General features: G+C 41.8%; 1 protein-coding gene across 1 annotated transcript in view; it reads right to left on the reverse strand.

Annotated features, from left to right (window-relative positions):
• The window catches only part of adarb2 (adenosine deaminase RNA specific B2 (inactive)), a 179,324-nt gene that overhangs the window by 55,309 nt on the left and 98,349 nt on the right, over nucleotides 1-25,666 (reverse strand). The window contains exons 2-3 of the mRNA XM_058644435.1: nucleotides 9,103-9,189; nucleotides 7,278-8,230 (exon numbers count right to left, since the gene is read on the reverse strand). Coding sequence (XP_058500418.1) covers nucleotides 7,278-8,230; nucleotides 9,103-9,189 — 1,040 coding nt within the window. The remainder of the gene's footprint in view (nucleotides 1-7,277; nucleotides 8,231-9,102; nucleotides 9,190-25,666) is intronic.

Here is a 25,666-nt window from a genome sequence, read left to right on the forward strand (position 1 = left end):
CAGCTGTCATAGGGTGAAAAGTGGGGTACACCCTGGACAGATTGGCAGTCCAAAGTCGTTGAATTTTCTAGATATCACAAATGGTCTAGGAGTTACGGTAATGAGAAGTACGCATGCCAAATCCAAACAACGGAGTCGCCCCTGCAGGTGACTACTACTTCAGTTGTATTTCCTGTAGGCTTCACTTTCAAAGTCAACGGGGACTAATGGCGTCAAAACGATGTGAAAACCGCGTTTTAAACAGTGTTTAAACCTGGGATTTAATTTAAGTTTTTCAACCAGCGGAAATGGGGAATGATTAATAAGAAGCCGCTCGCAACACTTTCTTTTTTAAACCAAAAGTGAAAAGTAAGTTTAATAATGAAGCATTTCATGATGAACGTTCTGTTGATAAACTCACTGATTACTTGTCGAGGGAAAAACACATTAGCAGACAGCTGTTAACGGGCCTGAAATATTCCCTTACATATATTCCAAAACCGTGTGAAGAATTAGACTAGACATCCCTGAGAAACGTTGTATTACTACTACTGCTGCAGGAGCAGCAAGTGATAAATGCATAGGTTCTGTCATGACAACACCAGCTGGGTGGTGATAGTCACAGTTGACTGTGGCAGTCGCTGTCATTACGTGTGAATCTGCTGCCATCACTGTCCACATGCTGAGGTTGTAACACTATCTGCAAGGTCTCTGATGCTGTTAATCAACTGCTCTCTAATGCGATGTTCACACCTCTCTCTCTCTCTCAGACTGGGTGCTTGGCCCGGCGACGGTTGTCGCTAATTTGTTGTGGCAATATTAATTAATGATCAGCCTGTCACAGCTGTTTATATTGAGACAGATTAGAAGTGGGAGAGATTAGACAAAGAAAACAATCTGCGAGCGGCTCAGCGGCGGACGGGGGGTCACCTTCACGTGTCTGAAATCATATTCAATTTGCTGTGGCGGATCGCAGGGAAATTACTCCACTTGACCAGCCCTGTATCCTCCTCTATCCACGACGCTTCACTTTCAGAGATAACTAAATCAATTCACACTGAGCCGTGGACAAGTACAGGACAACATGCGGTCGCGTTCGCCATCGGCTGACATGACGAAAAATAGAAATATTTTACTATTTAAGTGCAGATATACCTTTAAATTTCCATGCCCTCTCTCGTTCATTATACACATTTTCATTCAGCTGTGCCATTAATCAAACTTCCCCTTTCAAATGGTCCTTAATCTGAGGTGGCAGAGCACAGCGTCCTGACCGCTGACCTCTGCACTGTCCTTCCTCATGGACCTGCTGCACAAGAATCCGCCTCAGGTGACTTGGCAACACCGCAGTTGCGTATGTGATGGCGAGGGGGAGATTAAGTGGCCAATCAAGGCCTGAGCGGTGTGGTAATCATTCCACTTCGGTAAAATGGGTGTCAGGATTACTCCAGCACTTTCTCACTTCACTGTACACAGGCTTTAATAGGGCGAGGATGTTTTCCAGTGACTGGAGTGCTGTGGATAGGATTCAACAACAGCTCCGTACTAATTGGTAACAGAGACAAAAGGCTAACACTCTAATGTCATGATGTGTAGTCATGTCTAAAAAGTTGCTGTGCTCTTTGCTGCATAATTCCTCATATTGTTAATTAAAATAACAGTAAAATAAATGCTTTTAGTAAAAACTGCAGATGCTTTCCATGTGGAAAAATAACAAGTAATTATGTCTGTATGTGTTTTGAATTAGGGCCTCAGGAGTTGCCATCATTTAAATATTTGTGGATTTTTTAGCAGTTACTAAAGAACTATAGAATATAATATAGACTTTCAGTCTCTCTCTCTCACTTGCAGTGGGTTACCAAGACCCGATTAAGTGATGTTGATTTTGAGTCCATGTCATCATCATATAGCTCAATATCAGCACTTGACCAAATACAAGACACACAATGATTTATTTTACTTTGAAGAAAGGATTATGTTACCATAGCATTTTTATTCAAAAATACGTTCTGCATATGGAGTTTTGTTCTTTATGTTCAAATAAATTCTAAAATAGTAAAATGCACTAACCAGTTTTGGATGTTTTTGTTTTAAGTTGCATTTGAAAATACATAATTAGGAAAAGTCTGCAGTAAGACAAAAGACAAAACAACTGTTTGCAAGGATGTAAATTAACTGTAAAACACTACAGTAACCATACAAAACAAGATCATATTGTAGAATTCATTCACAGCAAGAAAAACTGATGTTAGTGACAATAACATGTTTGGTATTACTAACCAGTATGTTGTTGTTTGTTTTAGTTTAGAGACCCCACAAATTACCTACTGTGCATTTAAAACTAGGGACATTTCCTGGCCACTATGCATTTGAAAATAATGATTTTATATTGTATTTCTTACCAGTTGTATGGGTTACAGAGCAAATTCATATTAGAAAATCAAATGTTATGTTACATAATGTAATCTTCCTGCTGCTGACATGCCATTGAACAAGGCATTTGACTCCCACAAGAAGAAAGCTGTTAAATATAAATGACTGTGGTGAGTCAATGTAAAGCAAGACATCACCACTTTTTCCACTTTATTTCCCTGGATAAATAAAGGTTAAATGAAGAAATTAAAAATTAAAGTTCATGCTGGAAGATAAATAGCTCTTTAATGTCAAGCAGACTGTGGTGCAATGCCCTCTCCCTTTCTTCTGTGATTGTGATTGTTTAAGTCAATTCCCACAGACATCAGCATGGGAGGGAGAGAGACATATTATAGCAGGTGGCCATGTGTACTTTTCACTCTCCTGGGATTAGTCCTTAGTAAGTATGTGAAAGCAGGAAGCAGCTCAGAGAAGGATACAGCATGGTGAAGCTCAGGTGAGTTTAAATATTTCATTGGCAGGAGGGGGAAGTTCAGCTCAGCCCGAGTCTGAACTCATACTACTCCTCATATTCTCTCTGCTCCAGTAATGCAATATCCTCAAGCAAGAGGTCTACTTTCATTGTCTCCATCCAAGCCTGGTTCACCAAAGAGGCAAAGGAGGCGACTACGGAAAGTCCCCAGACAGTCAGAGGAATTAAAACCCCAGGTTTCCCTCAGGGCATTGCATTAAATGCAAATCCTAAGCTCCTATATACATTGTCTATATGTTGTGGCCCAGACTTTGAAAGCAGACCTTGTAAATGTTTCAATAAAGTTTAGTTTGAATACATTTCTTCCTTGAGTCCTTGGTTTTCCAGAGTATTCCATCGATGAGCAACAGTAATGCTGGACCCCACATTTAATTTCATTATTCATATATCTGTGCATTAATATATCAGTTAATTGTTTGGTCAATAAAATAGTGCAAATGTATACAATACATCAATATTCACTGACTATAAAAATGTGCTCACAGGAAACTGTGAAGTATAAATATGTAGATTAATAAGCTGGTAAAAGGGAAGTTTTGGATTTTTTTTTAATTGGCTATCAACAATGTTTCCATTTCAGTCTGAGAGGATGTTGGTGTCCAGGTTCCTGAGGAAATAATGAGACTTCACTGTTTAATGGGGGTCAACAGGGGCCTAAGAACACATTTTACCTTAGGGCAGATGAATCCATAGATATCGTCACTATATATGAATATTGAATCCCCTTTCATCTTCTCTGTGTCCCTGAATCCATTTTAAAAGACGGAGAAGTGCCAGCGTTTTACCTCTGACCCTGAGTTAGACGTCAGCTGCTGGTTTTCCTTGAGCGTCTATATCGAAGCAAATCAACCCTGGTTAATGCATTCAACGTTACTTTGTCACAGTTTAGTTTCAGAAATGGTTTTCAAGATATTGGCTCTGTTACAATAAAGTATTTTTTTCCAACTGGAGATGTTGGACTGTGCCAGGACGAAGAGGTCACACACAGACACTGCTGTTCATTCCTGTGATCGTCATCATTCCTATTGACAGAAATAACAACAGCAGACTCAGTGAGTCAACTGGTCAGAAAAGAAAACCCACGCATACGGCTACATTATTTTAATTCTTGCTACATGCTCTGTCATCTCTGATGTCGTCAAAGTAACTTTAGCTGTTAACAAAACAGCAGGAATATTTCTGCCAGATTCATGTGAGGAGTGGTGGCTGGGTTGAGCATGCTGAGGTAAGACGTGTCTGAAAATGTCTACAAAATGTCTGCTTCGAACCTTTCCACAACAATTCTTGAGCAAAATGATCATTTACTGTACTTTACTGTTGCCTCACAGCACCCGGTACGACCTATGGGCCTTTCTGTGTGGAGTTTACATATTCTCCCCGTTTGCTCTTGGGTTTGCTCCGGATACGCTGGATTCCTAACAAAGTAAAGTAAAAAAAACTAATAATGATAACATAAAATAAAGTCCACTTGTCTGTATAATAACAGTAATAATTTTGATCATTTTTAGACTCAAAATCCCTGAATTTGCACATTTCCTGTTCAAATACAGGGGGAGAAATGAGAGGTGCGGCCGCGTCTCACCTCACCTCGGACTGTGTTGTTTCTCACACACTGGGTTGATGCATGCGTGCCTGTTGCTGTCTCTCTGTATGTCGCCAATATAATATAATATAATACACTTGGACAATCCAGAGTCGGGCTATTATCTGAATGACATATTTAGTCTCGTTGATCACTGTGATCGGACACAAAACCGCAGTGAAAAGGCAAAAGGCGAGGCAGACAGTACCTTTTTGGGTTCATATATTTGTTTATCTGACTGAATTAGGTTCTCTCTCGCTCTCTCACACACACCATCAGCCTCGGAGTGGCTGTCTGTTTGTTTTGGTTTACCTTTGTTTTATGCATCCACACACACACACACACACACACACACACACACCCATACACACTCCCAATTTGTGTTGCAGTCTAAGACCAGGGCTTAATATCTTCAGGAAGTGCTTATTGTTAAATTCTGCATTGGCCCTTTAGCATCTTCTCAGTAAACCTAAATCCTGCTACTGGTAGAGCCAGAGGAAACAGAAGGAGAAGTCAAGCTGGTACACACACAGGAAGTTAGCAAACCTCCCCAATGTACTTCAGTGTAGTCAACTCCTGCCAATGCAATTTGTGCTTGGCAATAAAATGGAATATATATATATATATAGAGAGAGAGTGAGCCGAGACATGTATCACACTGTACCCACAAACACATGCCAGGTCATGTGATTGTTGGTAAGAGCAGGTTTACATATTGTATAAGCGCTTCTGTCCTTCCTTGATGAAAATAAAATGCCTCTTGAGCCTGGCAGACAGCATGGCTGACTTTCAAGAAATTCCACAAGCGAGTGCTTTCTGGAACTAAATGGGTGCAGCAAATCCTCTTAAAATCCTCTTAGAAACCGTGGCAGCGGGGAGAAAAAGAAAAAGTTTCTCCCAGGCAAACATGTGCAGGTTTGTTGGGTTGATGTTGCACTCTGGGGAAGGACACAGGCGCCAGTTTATTTCTTTAGGCTGCGAGAAAAGATATTAATATGACACGTTCCCTACAGAATGCCACAGAAACAGAAGATGGTGACAGAGGGTTTCAAGGAAGGATAAGAACAGCTTAATGTGTTGCTTTACACGCTGCGTTGTGGTGTATTAGGACAGAAGAGGGAACATTTTAAGTTTCACTTTCAGTTGCCAGCACATCAATAACCTGAAGGAAGTGTTTTAAGAGACTTCGGGGGCCTGAGGCAAAAAAGACCTGGGTAAGCCTGGGTAAGCCTGGGTGAACCCGGGCCAAATCTGCCAGCGATTTACTTTCACTCTGCCGACACGTTTGGTGAGGACACAGTTTTGGCCAACAACGGAAACTCTGACAAATGGGAACAATCAAATCAAACACACAAACAGGGTTCTCCCCCTGGCATGCTAGAGGCGGGCATAACGAAGCGATGAGAGAGAAGCGACATCTAGTAACTTTTGTATACTGTTAACATCTCGTTGATCATGTTTGGCACTCGGATCTGAGCTGTCGTCTCGAGCTCGCTCATCTGAACTCGTCACTGACTCCAGAGACTCAATCCTTGGTCGTCTCACCTGATAATCATATCTCAACAACTCAACATGGCGGCCACTGAACGGCAGCTGTCTTTCAATTTCCACTTTAAGCAATTTGCTCCATGGAGCTCCATCAGGCTAAAGTCAGACGAGACACCATCATTCCAAGAAAATGACAACAAGAACATCACGCTGGACATGCCTCTTGAAAGTGGGAGGCGACTATATCCTTTCGAGACTCATACCCACACACAGTTTGGCATTAGCCAGGCTAGACCATCGATCAGGGATGTTTTAACCAGGATTTGTTCTGTTGCATCTGTCGTTACCAAGCAATTAACACCTCTGATTTGCTGAGAAGTTGCTCCAGCCTCACTGAATTGATTAACACATGCAACAAACACGTGGGTGCGTCCTATTCAAATGAAGGAAATACACACAATTTCACCAACTCATTCAGGAGCTTCATCTGGAAGATGGGATTACAGTAAGAAATTGCAGATATTACTGAAGGCTGAGCTGATTTGCGGACCACTAACATCAGTGTGACTATCTACTCCCAGCAGTTCTACATTGGATGCAATTCTGCAGCTGAAATGAGCTTTTAAATGGCTGTCAACAAGTGCCAGTCAATCCAGCCACCGTGTCTTTAGGCTCTCCAATTTCCTCAAGTTTCTCAAAAATTAGTTTCCCCCGCTCTGATTGCTATTTACATATTCGGGTAAATGAGCATGGGATTGGGCGGTTTGTTTGTCAGTGTGCTCTTTGCTATTTCTATCTCCTTTGGGCAACAGATCGAATTAATGTTTGCAGGCACAGTGATGCCACACATGGGGAAAATTACAAAACTCTGACAATTACAGCTCTGCAAACACATAAGACTCGAGGAAAAATGCACATTTGGCTTGTGATGCACATTTCTTTTATGTTGGAAGCACAATAATTAGCTCCATTTAAATACTTTTCCATTCAAACAGTCAGACAGACAGACATTGTCCCCTGACTTTGCAGAAAACAACGGCGCCAACACAAATCTGCAGTATTTAGTTTCATTATATTTACTTATTTTGATAAAGTAAATGTCTCTTTGCTTTCACATCTTTTGTATCAGCAATGCCACTATCTCTCCCTCCATCCCAACTCAGTTTATCTCCTATCTCCTCTCCTTCTTAATTACTTGTTGGAGGGTGTTTGGCTTTTCACTGCAGGCCTGCTGGTTTGGTCATTACAGGCCCCTGTAGGAAATGAAGTGGCTGCCAAAGAAGCTTAGCAAAAGACAGGCACCGTCAACGTGTCTGTACTCACCTGAGGTAAATGAGGACAACTCTTCCTGCTGGCTTTAAGGCCGGTCCTCCCCTCAGGGGCCGTCCTGATGTTGAAGAGGGCCTGAAGAGCACACTGGGCCGCCTGGGTCTTGGCCAGCTTCTTGCTGCGGCCACAGCCCTCAAATATCCGCCCGTCCACGCGCACCGCCATCACAAACCTATGCAGCCGTCGGCCTTCAGCTCGCTCCGAAAGGCAGGCGTAGCGCAGGCCTGGCCGCAGCTCATTCAGCAGTGCTACGGGGCTCTTGGGGGCCTCGGGCTCTGGAACAATCCCACCAAGTCTCTGCTGTGCCTGCACCATCAGGTCCAAGGTGTGGCGGAGCAACCGTCCATGTCGCAGTAACTCGCTCGACAGTAGCTCGCTTTCAGCTTCCGAGTTGCAGAGCGAGAGACCGTCAGAGCACGGCGAAGACTCAAATTCCTTAAAGAGCGTCTCAGGGAAGTCCGCCTGGTCTGAGGTGAAGTCAGCTGAAGGGTTTGAGATGTTTCCCATGGCAAGATGGGCCTGAGGAGCGTTGGGGAACTGGATGAAGGACTTGAGGGCCAACTCGGCAGCCCTCATCTTAGCTTTCTTTTTTGTGGGCCCCGTGCCCTCGAACGTCAGCCCGTTCACCTCCACAGCAATGGAGAAGACCGGAGCGTGGACCGGGCCTGTCTGAGACACCATGCGGTACTGCAGGCCCGGCCGCAGCTCATTCAGCTGCACCAACGCATTCTTTGGAGCCTCAGACCAGGAAAGTTTCTTATAGATCAGGCGGAGGTGACACAAGTGTCCGTTGTTGTCCTCCTCCAGTGGCCGTTTCCTCTTCAGCCCAGAACTAGGACCCCTTGTAGAGTCAGAGCGGAAAAGTGACTGGCACTCTGCAGATCCTATGGTGCGATCCTCTAAGTTGCCAAAGTTACGGTTTTCCTTCACCTCCGCACTGCTGGTACCTGCGACGAGAACAGAAACACAAAGTCATTCACTGTGACGAAAAAAATGACAAAAAGCATTTATGTGACACTCACATTTATACTTCTTGAAAAAAATGAATCAAGGAAAATCTCTCCAGGCAGATTGAGTCACCTGACACACAGTGAAATGGTAATCTACACTTCTTCAAATCTACAACCCTGATTCGAGCCCACTTCATACCACAGGGCTCTATTATATTTAAGTCTTTTAAAATACAAATACAAATCCCTTAAAAATGGCGATGTTATCCGCCAAATTATCCTGTAATCTGCCTCCAAATTGGTTCGGAATCTGTGCCGTAAGTGGGAAACATCGTCCCCGTGGCCAACAGTAAAGCAGCAATCCTATTTGTGATGGGAGTGGGGATTGCGTGGCGTGGGAGAGGAGGGGGAAAATGTCTGTAGCCTGCTTTATTTCACACTGTTATTCTCTGTGAGAGCAGATTCTGAACAGCTGTGACATGCTCTTCAAAACTAGTTACGGGGGGAAGCTGTGAAGTACTGCATTTCTGATGGAATAAAATTGGCTGTTCACATTTTGCCATGACCACGTTGATGGTAAAAAGGGAGTCTGTCATCAAGTTATGGCATTCACTGGTGAGCTGAAGTAGACTGCAGTACATATCCATTTCTAATTTATCACAAACACTCAGATGTAACATTTAATAGCTCACTTTTATAAGATAATACAGATTTTAGCGCGCAAGCTGACACCCGTGCATAATTAAATAGCCCATTTCCCTAATAATGAATTATGTGGGTGACAGAAAGATCATTTCCAAATTAGGCCTGCCTCTGAGGGAATTAGCACAGCGCGCTGACAGAGGGAAAGAAAAGAGGCAGCCGCTTACTTAAACTGTCCTCGTCCTCGGTGCCGCTGGTCCCAGGGCTTATGTACTTGAAGGGAGCGATCAATGCTGACAGCATACTGACTTTCTCTGCAGGAGAGACAAGAGACACACAAGAGTCAACAAGAGGGCAGCGGCGTAGATGTTGTGCTTGTTTTATTGATCAAAGCCGCAGATCAGCGTCGGCCCAACACAGAGACACAGACGGAACATAAGTGAGCAGGAGTATGTACAAAGCAAAACACACACACACACACACACACATACATATTATAGTGGGGTCTAAAAGCCCTGAGAAAACTATATTATACAGTTAAAGTGAATTGGGAAGTTTGAAAATACTGGATTATAAAATAAAGAAAAGGAAAAAAGTGACATAATGTACAACACATCAGGTCTGCATTTTCTCCGTCCTCATTCAAATCTTAATTTCTCCTCTGAGTTTCGTTTGTACGACCGTTCAAAGTCAGATTCATCAAAGACTTTTAATAAACTTGCTATAAATCACTAATTTGTCCCTTTAATGTGCAGAAATTATCAGGTGCTACAACAGAGGCTGAAGTAATCTGCATAATGTCTCAGGCAGTGAGAGCAGTTCTCTTTGTAACAACTGTATTCTGTCAGTTTTTTATTATTGTTGACAGTAAAGACAAAATCTAACACAAAGCAAAACAATGAAAGCCTTTGTGACTATGCATCTAACCCCTATCTTGAAGAGAATATTAATTTGAATTTATTTTCAGTTATTGGATTGTATTTCAGTTAAATTTTCCGATAATATAAAAGAGATATGAACTTCATAATGTAGCAAAGGCTTTGGATCATACAATATTTGTTTTATTCTAACATTCTAACAATAAGACATCTAAAAATGTGTACTAATGATCACACTTGCCGAATTTAAAGCATCCATCTGTAAAAAACATTCCTGGGAAAGGAAAATTATTCGGTGTAGTAAGAATTTGGAACACGTTGCAAAAGGATATGGATGCAACTAATACATCCCACTTCCTCCCGTTTGTTTTCTAATCAAAGCTCCGCCCACAAAACACACAGAACACACACTGTCTGAAGCTGATTGGAGTGGCGCTTCATTGACTATGTCTGAATCTTCACCAGCAGATTTTTTTTATTTGTCAGACGAGAGAACTACTTTGCTCCCGCTTGTGAAAACAAACGACAACACTTCAGAATCGGTGACGCACCTAGAAATGCAAATAGATTTTAATGTGACATGACAACAAACTCGTCACAAAGAAAAAAACGTTTCACTCCATCAAATACACGCAAGCTTGACAAGTGACGTTTAACTTTTGTTTGTCATTTAATTACAACACAGTTAAAAACATGACAAGACCAGATGTTCTGTTTTTCACTCAATTCCTTTGTCTGATAGTGCTGTCTGTGATCCTCTGTCCACACCCACTGCATCTGTGGTGGAAAACTTCCTCTCTTTATCAGCGCTAACTTGTTGACAGCAGCTCTCCCCAGTTGGTCCCTGGGGGCCTGCTGCTGTCCAGGTGTGCGTGTTGTTTACAGTCTGAAACCCTATTAGGGCCATCGCTTGATCTGGTGCTCTCCATGCCGTGCTGAGCAGAATTGACAGACCAGTCAGCCTCCTTAATTACAGCCCCTCTCTTTCCCCAACATCAGCTGATGATCAATAAAAGAGAGGAGGAAACGGAGGTGGACAGAAGCCGGGGCAAACGTGATGAAGTAGGGAAAAGCGAGAGTCGGAGCGGAGAATAAGTTTATGTAGGTGTGTGGAATGCAAGAGGGTGAGGCTGAGGTCAAGTCCATGCCTCCCTCCTGCAGAAGCCTTTAGGCCTGAAGCAGCAACATGTTCACACAGCTAAATGCTGTATAAACACTCTGCCCCATTACAGTGCAATAAACATGTTCTGATAACAGCACAGGGGTTGTGAACGAGCACGGCCCCCGGTGCTCCCTCGCTCTACCTCTCGGCCGCTCAGAAGCACTAGAGGGCCTCAGTGAGTTACTGAGACACACGTGGACTCACTGTAAACACTATGCTCGTCCTCACGGGGCCAACATCACGATAGAAGCATTTGCATTCTGACCTAATTATGGACCGAAGCCCAACAAAAGCAGCAATTCTGCCCTAAACAACTCCCTCGGCCGACAGGGTCATTACCCAGGCCATTTTCAAATCAGTCCACATTGTTACAGTAAAAACACGAGTGCATTTTGCAAAATTAGAGTGCAAGTGTCTGCTGGCTTGTACATTATATTCTAGCTCGTTCTTGCAGTTGTAGACAAAATGCTTTGTAGATTGACGGACACATGTTCGCAGTGAGTATAAAATTACACAGTGAGGTCAGCTATTAACTCACAGGCGCTGAAGCCTTCACACTGGGGCTTCAGAAATGCCGAACATGTATATTTGATAATCCTATTTTGCCAAAGGGTCTGAAACACCCACTCGCCAGCTTCTGCGCCAAGGCAAGAAGACCCACTGGGCAACGAGATACCAGGATTGAGTGTAAGGGGATGCACAGAGTGCAACGTGAGCATGTCATGAGTTTTAAAAGCAACAGCTACAACATTAATAAATGTTTTCACCTTGGAGAATAAAATAAAGCTGCAAACAAATTGACAGATAGCAACTAAAACTAACAAAAACCAGCAGGTTTACTGTTGTTTTCCATTGAGGGTACAACCATGTTAACATTTGGTTGTATGAGCAGAGATGATTTATTGTTTTAGGTTTGAGTAGTAACCCTGCATAATATAAGCCTAAATGTGTTAAAGCAGAACTATGCTGGATTTTTACCCTAATATAAAAGCTTCTGAGTCATTGTGATGGTTGCGGGTGATCGGGGGCTGTCTCCACTCCCCCTCTGCTAGTGGAAAACCAGCCTTGCAAGATCAGAGGTGCCTCAGAATCAGGAGGTCTGGTGAAGTCACAAATTGCTTCACGACGTTCACTGAGGCAGAGCCAGTGAAAAAGAAGCAGAGGAAACTGTTGTCGGAGGAAGCGAGGAAGAAGAAACTTGCAGCGAATTACCACGGACTGTGTCCACCAGCTTCATTGAAAACAAATGCACATGGCCAGGAGAGGGGAAGGGAGGGTGAAGCGTCGGCTGTGAGTTTTTACGACAGTGAGGATAAAACGGTCGACAGTGGATGGATGTTTATGGTGGCGTCGTAAAAATATGTACTCTGTAACTGTTGGGGAAGCTCCATAGAGAAAAAAGTGAAGAAGCGACCAGACTTTGGTGCCAGCAAATGTGCCACTCTGCTCATCAGTGCTGATGTGCAAAATCCCACTGTTTGTCAAAGGACCAGATCAATAAAACTGAGCCTTTAATTTTGCAAACCATATCAAAATCAACTTTTTAAAGCTTTAATCTTGAATAGGTGGCTTTAAATGTCATACATTTTAGAGGGTGCTAGGCAATTGAAACCCCTTGGAGATTTTGGATGCAAGTATATCTAGTTGCTGCATTTCTGCGGTGGTAAGAAGTGTCCTCCTTGCTTAGCTATGTTGTCATGCTGTACCACAGCTGTAAGACAGCATATCATAAGGACTTTAAAGTGTGGTGCAAACAATCCTTTATGTAGATTTTGCAAAATGTCACTGGAAGAAGACATGGATGAAAAGTCATTCTTCTTAGAACCCTGAATGTCTGATTGACCGACAAAAAACAACGACATAAAGAGAAAACAAATATCTATATCTGCTCTATACCTCGGTGCTTGCTGGAGTTCTGGACTCACTGGCTGCGTGAAAAGCCAGAGTAACCGCTCGCATTGTGTATCCAGGCGATTTTATTCAGATGATTCAGTTCACAGTCAATAGAGCTTTTCCCTCCAGAGCTCTCCAGGTCTGCATAATTTCAAAAACAATTCTTCTCACTTTCAATGGACCACAGTTCAATTCAAAAGTCTCAGGAAGTAGCTATTGAGAAGAAAATATCACGCTTTCAAAAACACTGACGCTGAATCAACAGCGCCGTGCTAAGCAGAGTGGTTTAGAGGTCATCCTCCAAATGCCACCTCTGATCGCTTTTTGACAGCTTTATGAAGCGTTAGCACAAGCGTGCTCGCCTCTGATTTATGAGGCAGCTGTGTACAACATCAGAGGCAGTTGTTGGTGGTGGTTTTCGGGATGCGGTGCGGTCGATTTCCCCACAGAGACGCTGCATGTCTTTTAGCCTCGTCATTTAAAATCCACGGCGGAGAGCTCACACTGTCTGATGCAGTAGCCCTTCATATACAGTATGCATATTATAATAACCACTTAAATGGGGCAAGAGAACAGCTTAATGGAGCAATCCTTGCAACTACACTGTGATTAAGGAAGAGAGTGAATGATGTTTCAAGAACATAATCATAAACAATAGATCAATTGTGTTCAAGGAACTTCTACTCAACATACCCTCCGACACCACTGGAAAAATAAAATGCCTTTAGGGACGTCATAAAATGCATGTATTCTAATCATATGAAGCTCAAATGCAGAGAATGTTGCAGATACCTGTAATAATTGCTGTTATAGCAGCCAAGGTATGTCGCACCCCCGCAGGCAGAAAATAGCAGGTACATTTTATTCATACAGTGCATCCATCCACAGTGTTTGCAGCACATCTGTCATAACCGTTTGCACACTGGAGCACAGCAACCAGCAGCAACTTGAGGTTAAGTGTCTTGCCCAGGGACACGTTGGCATGTAGAGAGGTGCAGGGGATCAAACCCCCAACCACCCGGTTGGAAGAGGACTGCTCTACCAAGAGCCTGTGGAAGATCTCTGTGTGAGATAATTTGGTAATTTGCAGAATTTACAGCCACAAGTAGTTATATTTTAAGACAGCATTATCGTTATTTCAAAGATGTGTGAATGCCCCTGAGTCCTACCAGCTGAAGCTATTTTCTTTTTAGATGTATACTTAAAGCTTGGGGCAAACTATACGAATCAATTTATTGGGAAAACAAATGACAGATTCATTGTTAATATTGCAGCTGTGATCAAAACAGTTCATACCCTAAATAGATTGTGCTAATATTATATGTATGCAGAGATAATAATGGGATATACATAATGAGATTATTTGAATATGAGTATTTTATGTTGCATTTGTCAATTACATTGTCAAGCTTCTTTATCCTGATAAAAGTGTGCTTGATTTGAAGTAAGCAGCAGGTAACAGTGCCACTGTCATGGAGGCTGAATTAGACTATGAGAACACCTGAAAGCTCTGACATCCTGTGATGTGTTGTCAGGTGACGCACATCCATTTATCCATTGTATCTTATACTGGTGGACATATATATATGATGATGATATATGCATCAGCCCTGGCAAGTTGCTTGGCAGAATCTGGAAAACTCCCCAACAAGTTCAATGTTGGGTGTCCAACTCTGCCACCTTTTGTACACCTATACTATTCCCCCCCCCTCCCCAATGTCTTTAAGTGACAATGGCATTACATTTGGGCAGATAATGTAAAGTTAAGAGGAAAAATCCTGCCAGTTTCAAAGTTCATAAAATGCACAGTTACCTTACGCGCCCTTCACAGAACAGCCATTGCTTCTCATTCGCCAGCAAAGAGGACGAGTGAGACAATGCATGCCGATAGTCTCATCTCACTTTGTCCACACGTGACTGAGCCAGGACACTGGGAGCAGAGACGCCGCTCATTTGTTTGCGCTGCACAATGGCAGGGAGGCAGAGGAGAGCCAGGTTAGATAGGGAGGGACATAGTCAGATGGCTGTACAGTCCTGATAGTGACAACACTGATGATAGTGTCTATTCACAATGAACTGGAGAAGAGGCTCACACACACACACACACACACACACACACACACTGTCTCTCTCTCTTTCTCTCTGTTCCCTGAATCAGGTCTGAGGAGAGAGTAATAAGCCCAATCAGATTCCCCCATGGTTCAGCATAACGAATGGGTCAGATGAGCGACTGGAGACACAATTTAAACAGGCGCTGGGGGAAATCATTGACTCTCCCTCTCTCTTCTCCTCCTCTCTCTCTCCCTCCCTCTCCTGTCTTCATCTTTCTTTTTCCTGCATGTCTCAGATCAGAAACCACTGATCCACTAAATGAGAGGCTGCAATGTGTCTCTGCAGCATTTAAAACCTGATTCCTGTCACTTGTCTCGTGTGATCTCTGAGAAAAGACTTAAACAATAAAAAAAAACAGACTCTATGTTAAACACCGCCCTAAACCTTTAATCTGTGTACTTGTGAACACAGAAATCTCAGGATAAAAGTCGATGCTGATATTCACCATGATAAATGATATATCTCAACGTGTGTTTGCACCATACATCACAAATATTGTTGTAACTGCAGTACATGGATCTTCTAATACACTAATACACTAGTAGTAGTGGTAATTCGAAAAAGAGCATGGATGCAGAAGGAGAGAGGAGGGAGAAGCAAAGATATTTTAAATTGCGTATGCCTCAGCAGATTATAAATTTGGCCTGTTGAAGCATTTCAGTTTGGTTGTGTCGAGAAATTAGACAGAAATGAAGAGAATGGACAAATCGTAACCCCATTAAAGGTCCACTGTGTAAGAATTAGCAACATCTAATGGTGAGAGTGCAGACTGCATCAGACACTTGCCTGTGATTGGATGGTCGTTCCGCGGTAGTCCTGAGGGCTATACCGTAATGACAAGTATATGGGCGCAAAGCTCTATTTCTTTGCTTTCTGGTATCCATCCATCCGTCTTCTACTGCATTATCCTCCACATCAGCTGATAGGGCTAAAGGCTAACACCCTGGACAGATTGGTAATCTATAGTTTTTTTATTTAATTTTCTAGATATCATAAACAGTCTAGGAGTTACGGTAATGAGAAGTATGCATGAAGGTAAATGCAAATGCAGCACAGTTATACACAAAAGCACAAGGATATTATAGCACAGTGGTTATGGAACAGTGGTAATTACAGTCATTGTCTATTGACTGGAGTTATACAGTCTGATGACCACAGGCAGGAATGACGCTCTTCTTCACTGGTTTATGCATTAAGTCATAAAGTCCTCATCTGCATAGCAAGCTTCTGCTTCGGAACCCCGAAATATGGCAGCAAGAGGTTTCTGCCTCTGAAAAGCAAGGTCCTCAGCTACAGTACACACAAAAGGCTTATTCTAAGGCTGAGGAAAACCAAATGAGTTTTATTACAGAGCAATTCTGCTCTTATACAAACACTTCCTTGTAACAGTGCAAGAATTAGCCAAAGACCTCGAGAGGTTATTATGACCAGGTCTCGACAAAGAAACAAAAGCCATCACCATGCATTGGTGGACTATGATGGTTATGTGGTTTTATTATGAGTTTTGGATTTTGATTTGATCACTAATATTTAGTAGAGTAGAAAATCCTGCTGGCGATATGAAGTGTAATGTTTCTGCCTATGCATCGCACATTATCACAACAGACAGACAGACAGACAGACAGACAGACACCTGACTGACTGACACACACACACACTATGAAAACAATAGCAGTCTGTCGCGGCTGGTAATAAAAGGAATTGAGAAGCACCCAATTTCAAGGCACTTAGCTGTGCAGGACTGTAACTGCACTGTAAAAGTGAAAAGTATTTTGCTTTTAAATTTCACCTCCTACGTCACAGCAGAGCTCTGACTACAAAGTTTTGGTACAAACCACCAACAGCAGATTCTCTGAAGAATCAAACGTACTGCATCTGCTATATAATGTGTGTAAATATGTCATTTACTAAGCCATGTGTTCATGTTTTTCTCACCTTGTCTAAAGACGACTGACTGTAAAAATGAAGTGTTTTCCGTTGTCTCTTACCAATGAAAACAATGTGTGATTTCCCGTGTTGCCTTGCTCAGATTAACGTATCAAAGTTGCTCTATTAAAGCGTTGCAGTGTATGCGATGAAATAACTCAAATGATCTTTTAATAGAGGACAGAGGGAGTAACGGGGATGTAGTGTGTGTTAGTGCAGACTGATGGATATTTAGCACCTGATTAGCAGCAGAGAGGACAAAGTAGCCAGGCCATCTGCTTTGCATTTGCACCAAGGACACCGAATCATTACCGTCCACACTGACCCTGCATTATAGTCCGTATTATTGTCTTTTTGAGCAGATCCTATAGGCATTAATGTTTATGCCTTTAGGCTTTCTGCTTAGTCGCTCTCATTTCTTTTAATATAGAGCAGTGATTCCCACATATTCATTCTGTCTAAGGTGGCAGACAGACAGTAGGCGGTGGTGGGTGTGCACGCACAGTAAATAAAAAGCTTTTTACTACCTAAAATACCCACTACAGATATACAATTACCACACCTGTAGATATCTATTGTGTTATTGCCAGACTTACACACTGTGGTCTTGCCCGAAATGCTCGTGTGGCAATAAACTATTATAAATCTATGCACATTATTGTGGATTCAGCACGAAATCTTAGATCTTCTGGTAAATTGAGCTTGTTGGACCTTTGCTTTTCATGGCTTATAAATACAATGCAGATTCCACATTTATCTATGTAATGAATTTATGGTAAATTTAAGCCCAAAGTGTTGTCTGTTCCAGCTTTAAGACACAACAATTTGGACAATTCTTCAGAAGCTGCACTTAAAGATTTATGAGAAAGGCCTGAATCTCTACATTATGTTGTGCAGCAAAGTCTCTTCTTCACACTTAATATGTGTTAGAAAATAGTATCTGAGAAAATATGGTCAAATAAAAATAAAAGTAAAAATACAACTGTGGTGTGAAGAATTATAAAGTAAAGACTTCTGTTCAGGAGTTTTAGGGTTAGGGTTAAAAAAATCTCAGTGGCACACCAGAGCCATAGTTAGCACAACTCCTCCTCAAATGCTGTAACCACTTTATTTAGAATTCCTAAAGCTGAGGAAAGGAAGAACAGAAGAAGAACTGAAAGAAGAGCAGAGTGAAAATGTTGCTTCTCCACATATTTGTAAATAAAAGTGTTCATGTAAAGGTGGTTTATACAAGAGTGTTCACATTAATAATCTCTATAAACACCTATGAACACCAACATTCATGAGCTTTGGTCCCCACTAAAGCATATGTGTATGTGTGCGTGTTCGTCTCTGTTGAAAACCTAATTTTTAAACATTTGGCCACTGTTGTATTCATTCAAATTTGGCAGAGTGGTTACAGGGTTCCCACACATTTTACCGATTCATTTTCAAAGCTTTTCCACAATATTTTACAAAACTTCCATGACTCAGTCGAGTCATTTACAAAGTTAGGCTCCTATAGACAGCATTGAGCCCAGTAATGAGGTAGATGCACACACGTAGCTCTATCAGAGGCTTTGTAGCTAAAATGTAACATGGTTTTTGGAATGAAATATCTTAGTCGGCATTCACAGTCGACTCTCTCATGAGACACGTCTTATATTTGAAATTCCAAAGCCAAACATTATTAAAAAAACGCACTTGCTTGGGATTTCTGTATAGCTTAGCGTGGAATGTAACATAATGCATACTACATGCATCATGCAACATAAGTGAGTGAAGTTTGATGGAGCTGTCCTCAAATTCCAAAACATTCACTTATTTACAAACCTTTTGGAAAATAGTTTTTCTACTTTCTACTAAAACTAGACCGTTGGAACCCTGTGGTTAGTAGCATATTTTCTTGTTTTTTTTATTTTGACAGTACATGGCATTAAAGTATGAAATAGATACACCCAACCTGGGATTACAACCAGGCTGCAGCCTTAAGGCCCTTGTACACTTTGATTTAGATTTTGGAACCACACGCAGAGAGCATGTTGGGTGTGCATGGACAGCGCATGCACAAATTGAATATCCGCCCCACCGGTAGGTAGGTGGAGTATAAAGCCACCACTCCCCTAGCAATTCACAGACAGCTACACCTGAAGAGGCTGCAGATACAACAATATCTTCCACTGTGGGGTATATCAGCAGAAGAACTCCGGTGGACAGTGAACTGCTTAATCATATCGTGGGACACCACTCTTTTTCTCCTCAACTCCTTCTTCTCTTTCTTTTCCATTTTTGACAGTGAGCACACTCTCCTGCTTGTGAGAGCCGACGTGCCGTGCTGGAGTGCCACAGAGAAACCTGCTCCGAGTGTGTAACGGCTGTGGATTGTCACAGAGATGCAGCAGGCGGTGCGATGCTACAGCGGCCCTTATGATCACACTTTACCTCAGCTTTGTCCTGCACACCGTCGCCTATCACCCCTCGCGACTCCTCAAGCACTCACGTCTTATTTTCACTGGGATGAGGCTGGAGAAAAGTGTCATGATAAAAGCTTTTTAATGTCACATCTCAAGCCTGAACTGTTGATACGTTCTTTGATGTAACAAAAAATATAAATTTTTCACAGAATCTTTTCCTTTTTACCACCGTGCACCTTGAATAGAGCGCATGTTGCCTTTGGATGGCTTAGGGATTGCCTTCAAAAGCTTTCAGCACTAAAATTGCAGTGTGTGAATACGAGTACATCGGAGAACTAAGAAGGGTGAAGGAAAGGAAACACGTGAGCCTTAAAATGAATGTGAACGCAGCTGAAATGTCAGTGCAGACTGGAGATGGAGATGGAGCAGGAATAAAAATAAGAATAAGTTTAATGAATCCCTTTTGCTGTTGCCATCCTTCACTAAAAATACACATTTGTAAGTCAAAAGCAAACAAGCAAAACTCTTTTTCATTCCAAGTCTCCAAAGTTCTTCACATGTCACGGTCGGTACCTCATAAGTGGCAGATTTAATGCACATTTGCTTCCCTCCTTAAAAAAAAAATATTAATGTGGGCTGTCATCCATGAGAATGACTCATTTACAAGCATGCAGAGGAAGCTGAGCACTCAAAACTGGATGAGGTTTGTTGCCGCGCTCGTCTGATAACAAGCACTCAAGTGTATTTACAAGGCAGAGCGCGCAAGATAAGTGCACGGTGTAATGACACTAAGCAGGTCAGGAACATCTCAGCCTCTCACTGTGTCGCTGCTCATCTCCCTCCCACCATTATCCCTCTTTCTGTCAAAGACTGGCACTCCCTCATGCAGCCTGACGCCACACGGCGCTGTCACCTGCACTGATGCGACACATGAATACTGTATCTGCTCATTCTCCGCTGTGACTCATGGAGCCTTTTTTTACTGCTTTCTCAGCGATCGGCGTGTTTGTGCGCTTAGAGCTGAAATGGTGTCGCGCGGCTGCAGAAAACATTATGTTGCAATACCGCCTGCCTTTGCAGTAAGTGTACAGGCACGCTGACATGGCACTCGGATGGTGCCGTGACCCCTGTGTGTCTCCAATCTCGGGGAGCGTGGGAGTAAATAGGTAGGTGTGAGGTTAGAGGCAAATTGGTTCATACATGTCACAAACCTGCAGCCACTATTTCGGGACCGGATGGCGACTATGACAGGAAATCAACAATGTGAGGAGAAGGAGGGTGTGATGGAGACAAAAAGGTAAAAGAACCTTGGAGACTGTTTTGGTGCAAGTTAAATATATATATTTGAATCTGAAAGTCCTGTGTGTAAGAATTACTGGCATCTAAAAGTGAGAATACAGATTGTCAGAAATAAAAGACCCTCCTAAGTGTCTCAGGGTAATAAGGTGTCTCAAAGAGGATGTTTGTGTGGTGAGCGTTCTCTTCAAAATGCAAAACACACACGGGCTAATTTGTCCTCTTAAAAATGTAAAGTCTCACATTTAAAAAATAGGGGAATGTAGATTATTATGGCATTATTTTGTAATGAGCATTGTGGTGAGAGATCTTCGCGACCCGGTCGGAACAAGGGCCTTTCTGCACGGCGTTTGCATGTTCTCGCCGTGTGTGCGTGGGTTTTCTCCAGATTCTCTGGCTTCCTCCCACAGTCCAAACACATGCAATATGGGAATTATGGGTAAACTGGACCGTGAGTGTGGGTGGTTGTTTGTCAAATCATAATGTGAAATACTTTATTTCTCACTTCCAGATACCTGTGACTAAATGCTTGTGCCTTTATAGATTCAGTGTGATGTGTAAATGGTAAACTTCGGCATAATATTGTTGAAATTGCACTTATTTTTCTCAAGAAATGTCATGTTTTGTAAAACAATACTTCATTGAATGTAGAACAAATTGGAGTTCTGGTTGTTTATAGGTCTATTATGCTATTATATTACTGGTCTGTGCCACTTGAGATGAAATTGTGCTGTATGTGGCGCTTGAACTAAAATGAGTTTGACACCCCTGTTCTAGAGCATATATTAAGTGTAAGTAGATTGACTTTAGGCCTTTGCTTAAAGTACATATAAAAGGCTGATTCTATTCAATTCTACAAAAAACACCCCACTTTCTCCTCTGAAACAATTAAACACAAATAGAAACATACTTACTCCGGGTAGTATATTCAATTTCTGCCAATAAACTTGTCTAAATGTTACACAGTGGACCTTCAATGAGCTGATTCATCTATTCCTCCAACACCCTGTTAATTCACCTCTCCCTAAATCCACATATTTTTTCACTTACACGCTGCCCTTAGCTGCTGAACGTCCTCCCTCTTATCTCATCAAATAAACCTGCGAGCGTCTGTGCGATCCTCTCCAGCCGTGTTTTATGCCTCACATTATGACACATATAATCAGGCTGGCTGTTTGCACTACTTTGTTCAGCACAAATTGCTGCACCGATGGCTGCGGCAAAGCACAGATGGGACGTGGACAGTTTTTCATCGGCGGTTCCGTACCAGAGCGCCCAACACATCTGGTATGCAGCGAGAAGCATCTTTGCACTAATTTGTTTGTCACTATATATTGAAGGGACTATCTGTCATCCTGCCATGCTTTGGTTGCGCCATGATGTTTGAAGAACATGGCTAGTCAGAAGTTTCACGCGGCCTGGCTGGCCGCTCGGGACTCGCTCACACAAGCCAGCTGACAGTTGGGGGACAGGGGAGGGAGGGAGGGATGAGGTGGGAGGCAGGAGAGGGGAGGAAACTTGAAATGACACAGGGAGTGAGTGAGTTTCTCTTTAAAGCTGCCACACAAATAGAATGTGCTGAAAACTCATTTGGGTGTGACCACTGGCAGAGACAAAGACTCAAAAATTGTAAATATTTTTTCATACTGTTCCAATTTCATATTTAACAGGCAAAATTTTGACGGACATTTTGACAGTAAGGTGTTAAAGGGTTAGATATATGTAACTTTCAGATATACTTTTAAGATGTACTTAGATCACTCAAAACCTCATCATGTGCTTTACCCGTTTCAAGAATAACTTCCAAGGCAAACACCCTATGAAATATCAGAGTGAGGAGGTAAATATACTGTACTAGTTAACCAGTGTGTTGTCTTTTGCATTTGATTTTATTGCGTGTATTTGCTTCACATTGCTGCACAGTCTCCTGCTGCAGCTCTTCTGCCAAAGTTCTCCCAGAAAAGCACAAACCCAAAGGGGTTTGTCGCGCTTGTATTAAAGCTGCTGTAAGCGATGTCATCTTTTGAATAACTTCCTGTCCTCTGCTGCCGTTGGCATTGCACTTGCTGTTCCCTGCATCAGCTCATGAACATGTTTGGTGGGGTGTGATGAGGGCCATCAAACAGCCTAACCTCAAGTTCTGGTGGGATAATCCAAAAAGATTCTCCGAGATTTAATGTGAACACCAGACGACTGAGAGTCACTGAGTAAATACTATCAGTGATAGCTGTTGGGATATAAAGTTATTCACACATATGTATATATATATATATATATATATATATATATATATATATACACATATATATATATACATATATACAGTATATATATATATATATATATATATATATATATGGTAGAGAGTGAATGAGGTAATTTATTTTTAAATTATTAAAACAAAGATAGTGTTTTTAGGATGATGGCTGACCACTTTACACTGTAACTAATGAGTGATGTCAGTGGGCCCCGGGGGCAGGGTGTTTGATCCCCACCTAACCCTGCACGTTTGGTCACATCCACATTTCAGATTCCACAGGTTTTTAGTCTCTTTCTCGGTGTATGATTTCCATGCAAACCTCAGAGTGAGGGGAAAAAAATGAAAGAAGAATGTGATGAATGTAATCTGACAGCTCATAATATCCACTTTCCCATTCTATGCTCTGCATTTGGTGTGATTCTAAGTCAATTAAAGAACTGTTTGATGCTGATGCTTCCAGACTTAGAAATTAAGCCTCAGTCTGGAAGGCTGTTAATTGGTCTTCATGTCCCTATTTACATTAACAGACTCCTACAGGTCACATGATCCCTAATGCACTGGATGACAAATCATTTTGATGATTTATTTTGACCCCAAATTGACACAATGAAAAAAGGGTAAAGAAGACCAGACAGAAAATGTGGCTTCTGGGTAAAAACTGCTCAGTGGTTGCACGGAGACCTATTTTTCAGAGAGAGAGAGACAAAAAATAGCACTTTCCTCAGCTACTTAAGAATGACATCAATGTTGAAAGGTAGAATGATGCTGTAATACTCACTAAAAAGGGACATGGAAAATTGCAGGAGCACTCAATATCTTAGAAATGTCCATTTTACATTTATTTAAATGGATAAAAAAGCCAAAAAGCAGAGGTTTCCGCATTTTGCTTTTTCAGCCTTGTGTTTGCATTTCATTCTAAGTAACTTCAAGATATTTTGCCATTTGCTTGAATCAGTGTGGAAAACGCTAAAAGCCACATGAATGGGTAAAGTAGGGAAATGTCATTTCGTCTAAATCAGCGGTGAATTTGTGAAGTCTGGTCACAGTGTTGCCTTTGCTGATTTGTAACTGTCACAGTAACTGTCGTAAATGCAACTTGGAACAACATGAGGATGTCCGTGTACTGTATTCAGAGTTTTCATTGTATTCCAGTGTGATGTTGAGGAATAACCCAACTTCATTTTAAGACCAAATAAGTGATTCTCCTTTCCCGCTGTGCGTTTATGTCTTTGCATGCTTTTGACAGCACTAACAGTGTTTTTGTGTTTGTTTTTTTGCATTTTCATGTCGATAGGTTTATTTTTAAAAACTGAGGTGGAAAAACAAAAATACCCAAATGTGTGAACATCACTGTACAGCTGGTTTGAAAATGGAAAATAAAGAATTGTAGCCATGCCATGAAATGAGTGTACATTTTATTATATAGTATATTTGGTCCATTGAGTGTCACCAAAGTCCTGAATAATAGAGCAGCACAATGTGTGCATGCAAACATGGTAAAAGGGTTTCGCTGTATTTTTTTTTGCCACTAAGATGAAACACAGAGCATTTTGGCTGCTTTTTCCATGACTATATTTAAACATACGTTATATACATGTGCAATATAGTGTCTTATATTCTTTTTTTCAGCACAACCTAAACAATTTAATGAAGAAAACATTTTTTTTCAACTACTATAATAAACACGTTTCAAATTGGAATTACATCACAGTTCAAAGTTCACTCAAAGAAAAACACTTTTTTGTGACTTCTGCAGAATTATTGATACTTTATATCGCTACTAAAAATAATCATAACTTTGACTCAACAACACATAAGCGTTTTTTTATTTTTTAAAGCCTGCATATGCGACATATAAACACACACCCCCAGGATGTCCATATAAGGAGTTGTGTATTATTTCAATGGCAAATTACCACGCGTGCACCTGCGGCACAGATCCATGTCGCGTGAGCACCGACGGTTTAAAGGTCTCAGTCTCCATGAATTTAAGATAAATAAAATGCTAAAAGAATTTTTTTTTTTTTTACTATTCAGGAATTACATAATCAACCAACTGTCGCCAATCTACTGAGGTACAACTATTTATTAAAATCTATGCCATTTTACATTTCTTGGAAAATGTATAAGTCCTCAAACATGTGCAGACCAGAAGGGGCCTTATCCAGAGGCACCTCACCAGTATCATTAGTAGTCAGTATCCTACAGAGATGGAGTGGAAGGCAAACAGCCTCCAATTCAGCTGCATAAATAGAGTTTAGTACCATTTCAGGCTGACTGAAAATCTGTAGGTATAGGGAACATCACAGTGAAGTATATCAGAAACACACAAGCAGCAATCACAGCACATTTAAAGTACCGATAAAAAAAAAAAAAGAGCGCTAATGAAGCCAAACATGGTGAGGCAAACGTCATATTGGTTTATTAATATATTATTATTATATTAATAGTCAGATTGGCTGACTATTCTTCTGAGGGGGCAGCGTGAAGTCTGCACCAAACCACTCCACTTCTCTTCTCTTTCATTCACACAATCCTCCTTCCTCCCCATCACCTTCTGTGAGCCTCGGATCCACAAGCCAGGACTATCTTCCCACCTCAGCTCAGGCTGAATGAATGATGAGTAATCATGTGGGAGAGTGAGGTCATTATCCACACGTGGAAGTTTGAATCAGCACACCGGAGGCTTCATTTGTGCCGCATTCACGACTCCTTTTGACTTTGAAGTGTGCGGCACACCTGACTCGTGGTGGGGAGGCTCATTTCCGCTTTCCACTTTTGGAGAATGAGGAAGACTGATCTATTTTGAGAGGGGCCTCTTTACTTTTTGCCTAAGTTATGGGAGCGATGTGTGTGCAGTCAAATGAAAAG

This window comes from Solea solea, chromosome 1 (genome assembly GCF_958295425.1).
Source record: "Solea solea chromosome 1, fSolSol10.1, whole genome shotgun sequence".
Taxonomy (NCBI): Eukaryota; Metazoa; Chordata; class Actinopteri; order Pleuronectiformes; family Soleidae; genus Solea; species Solea solea.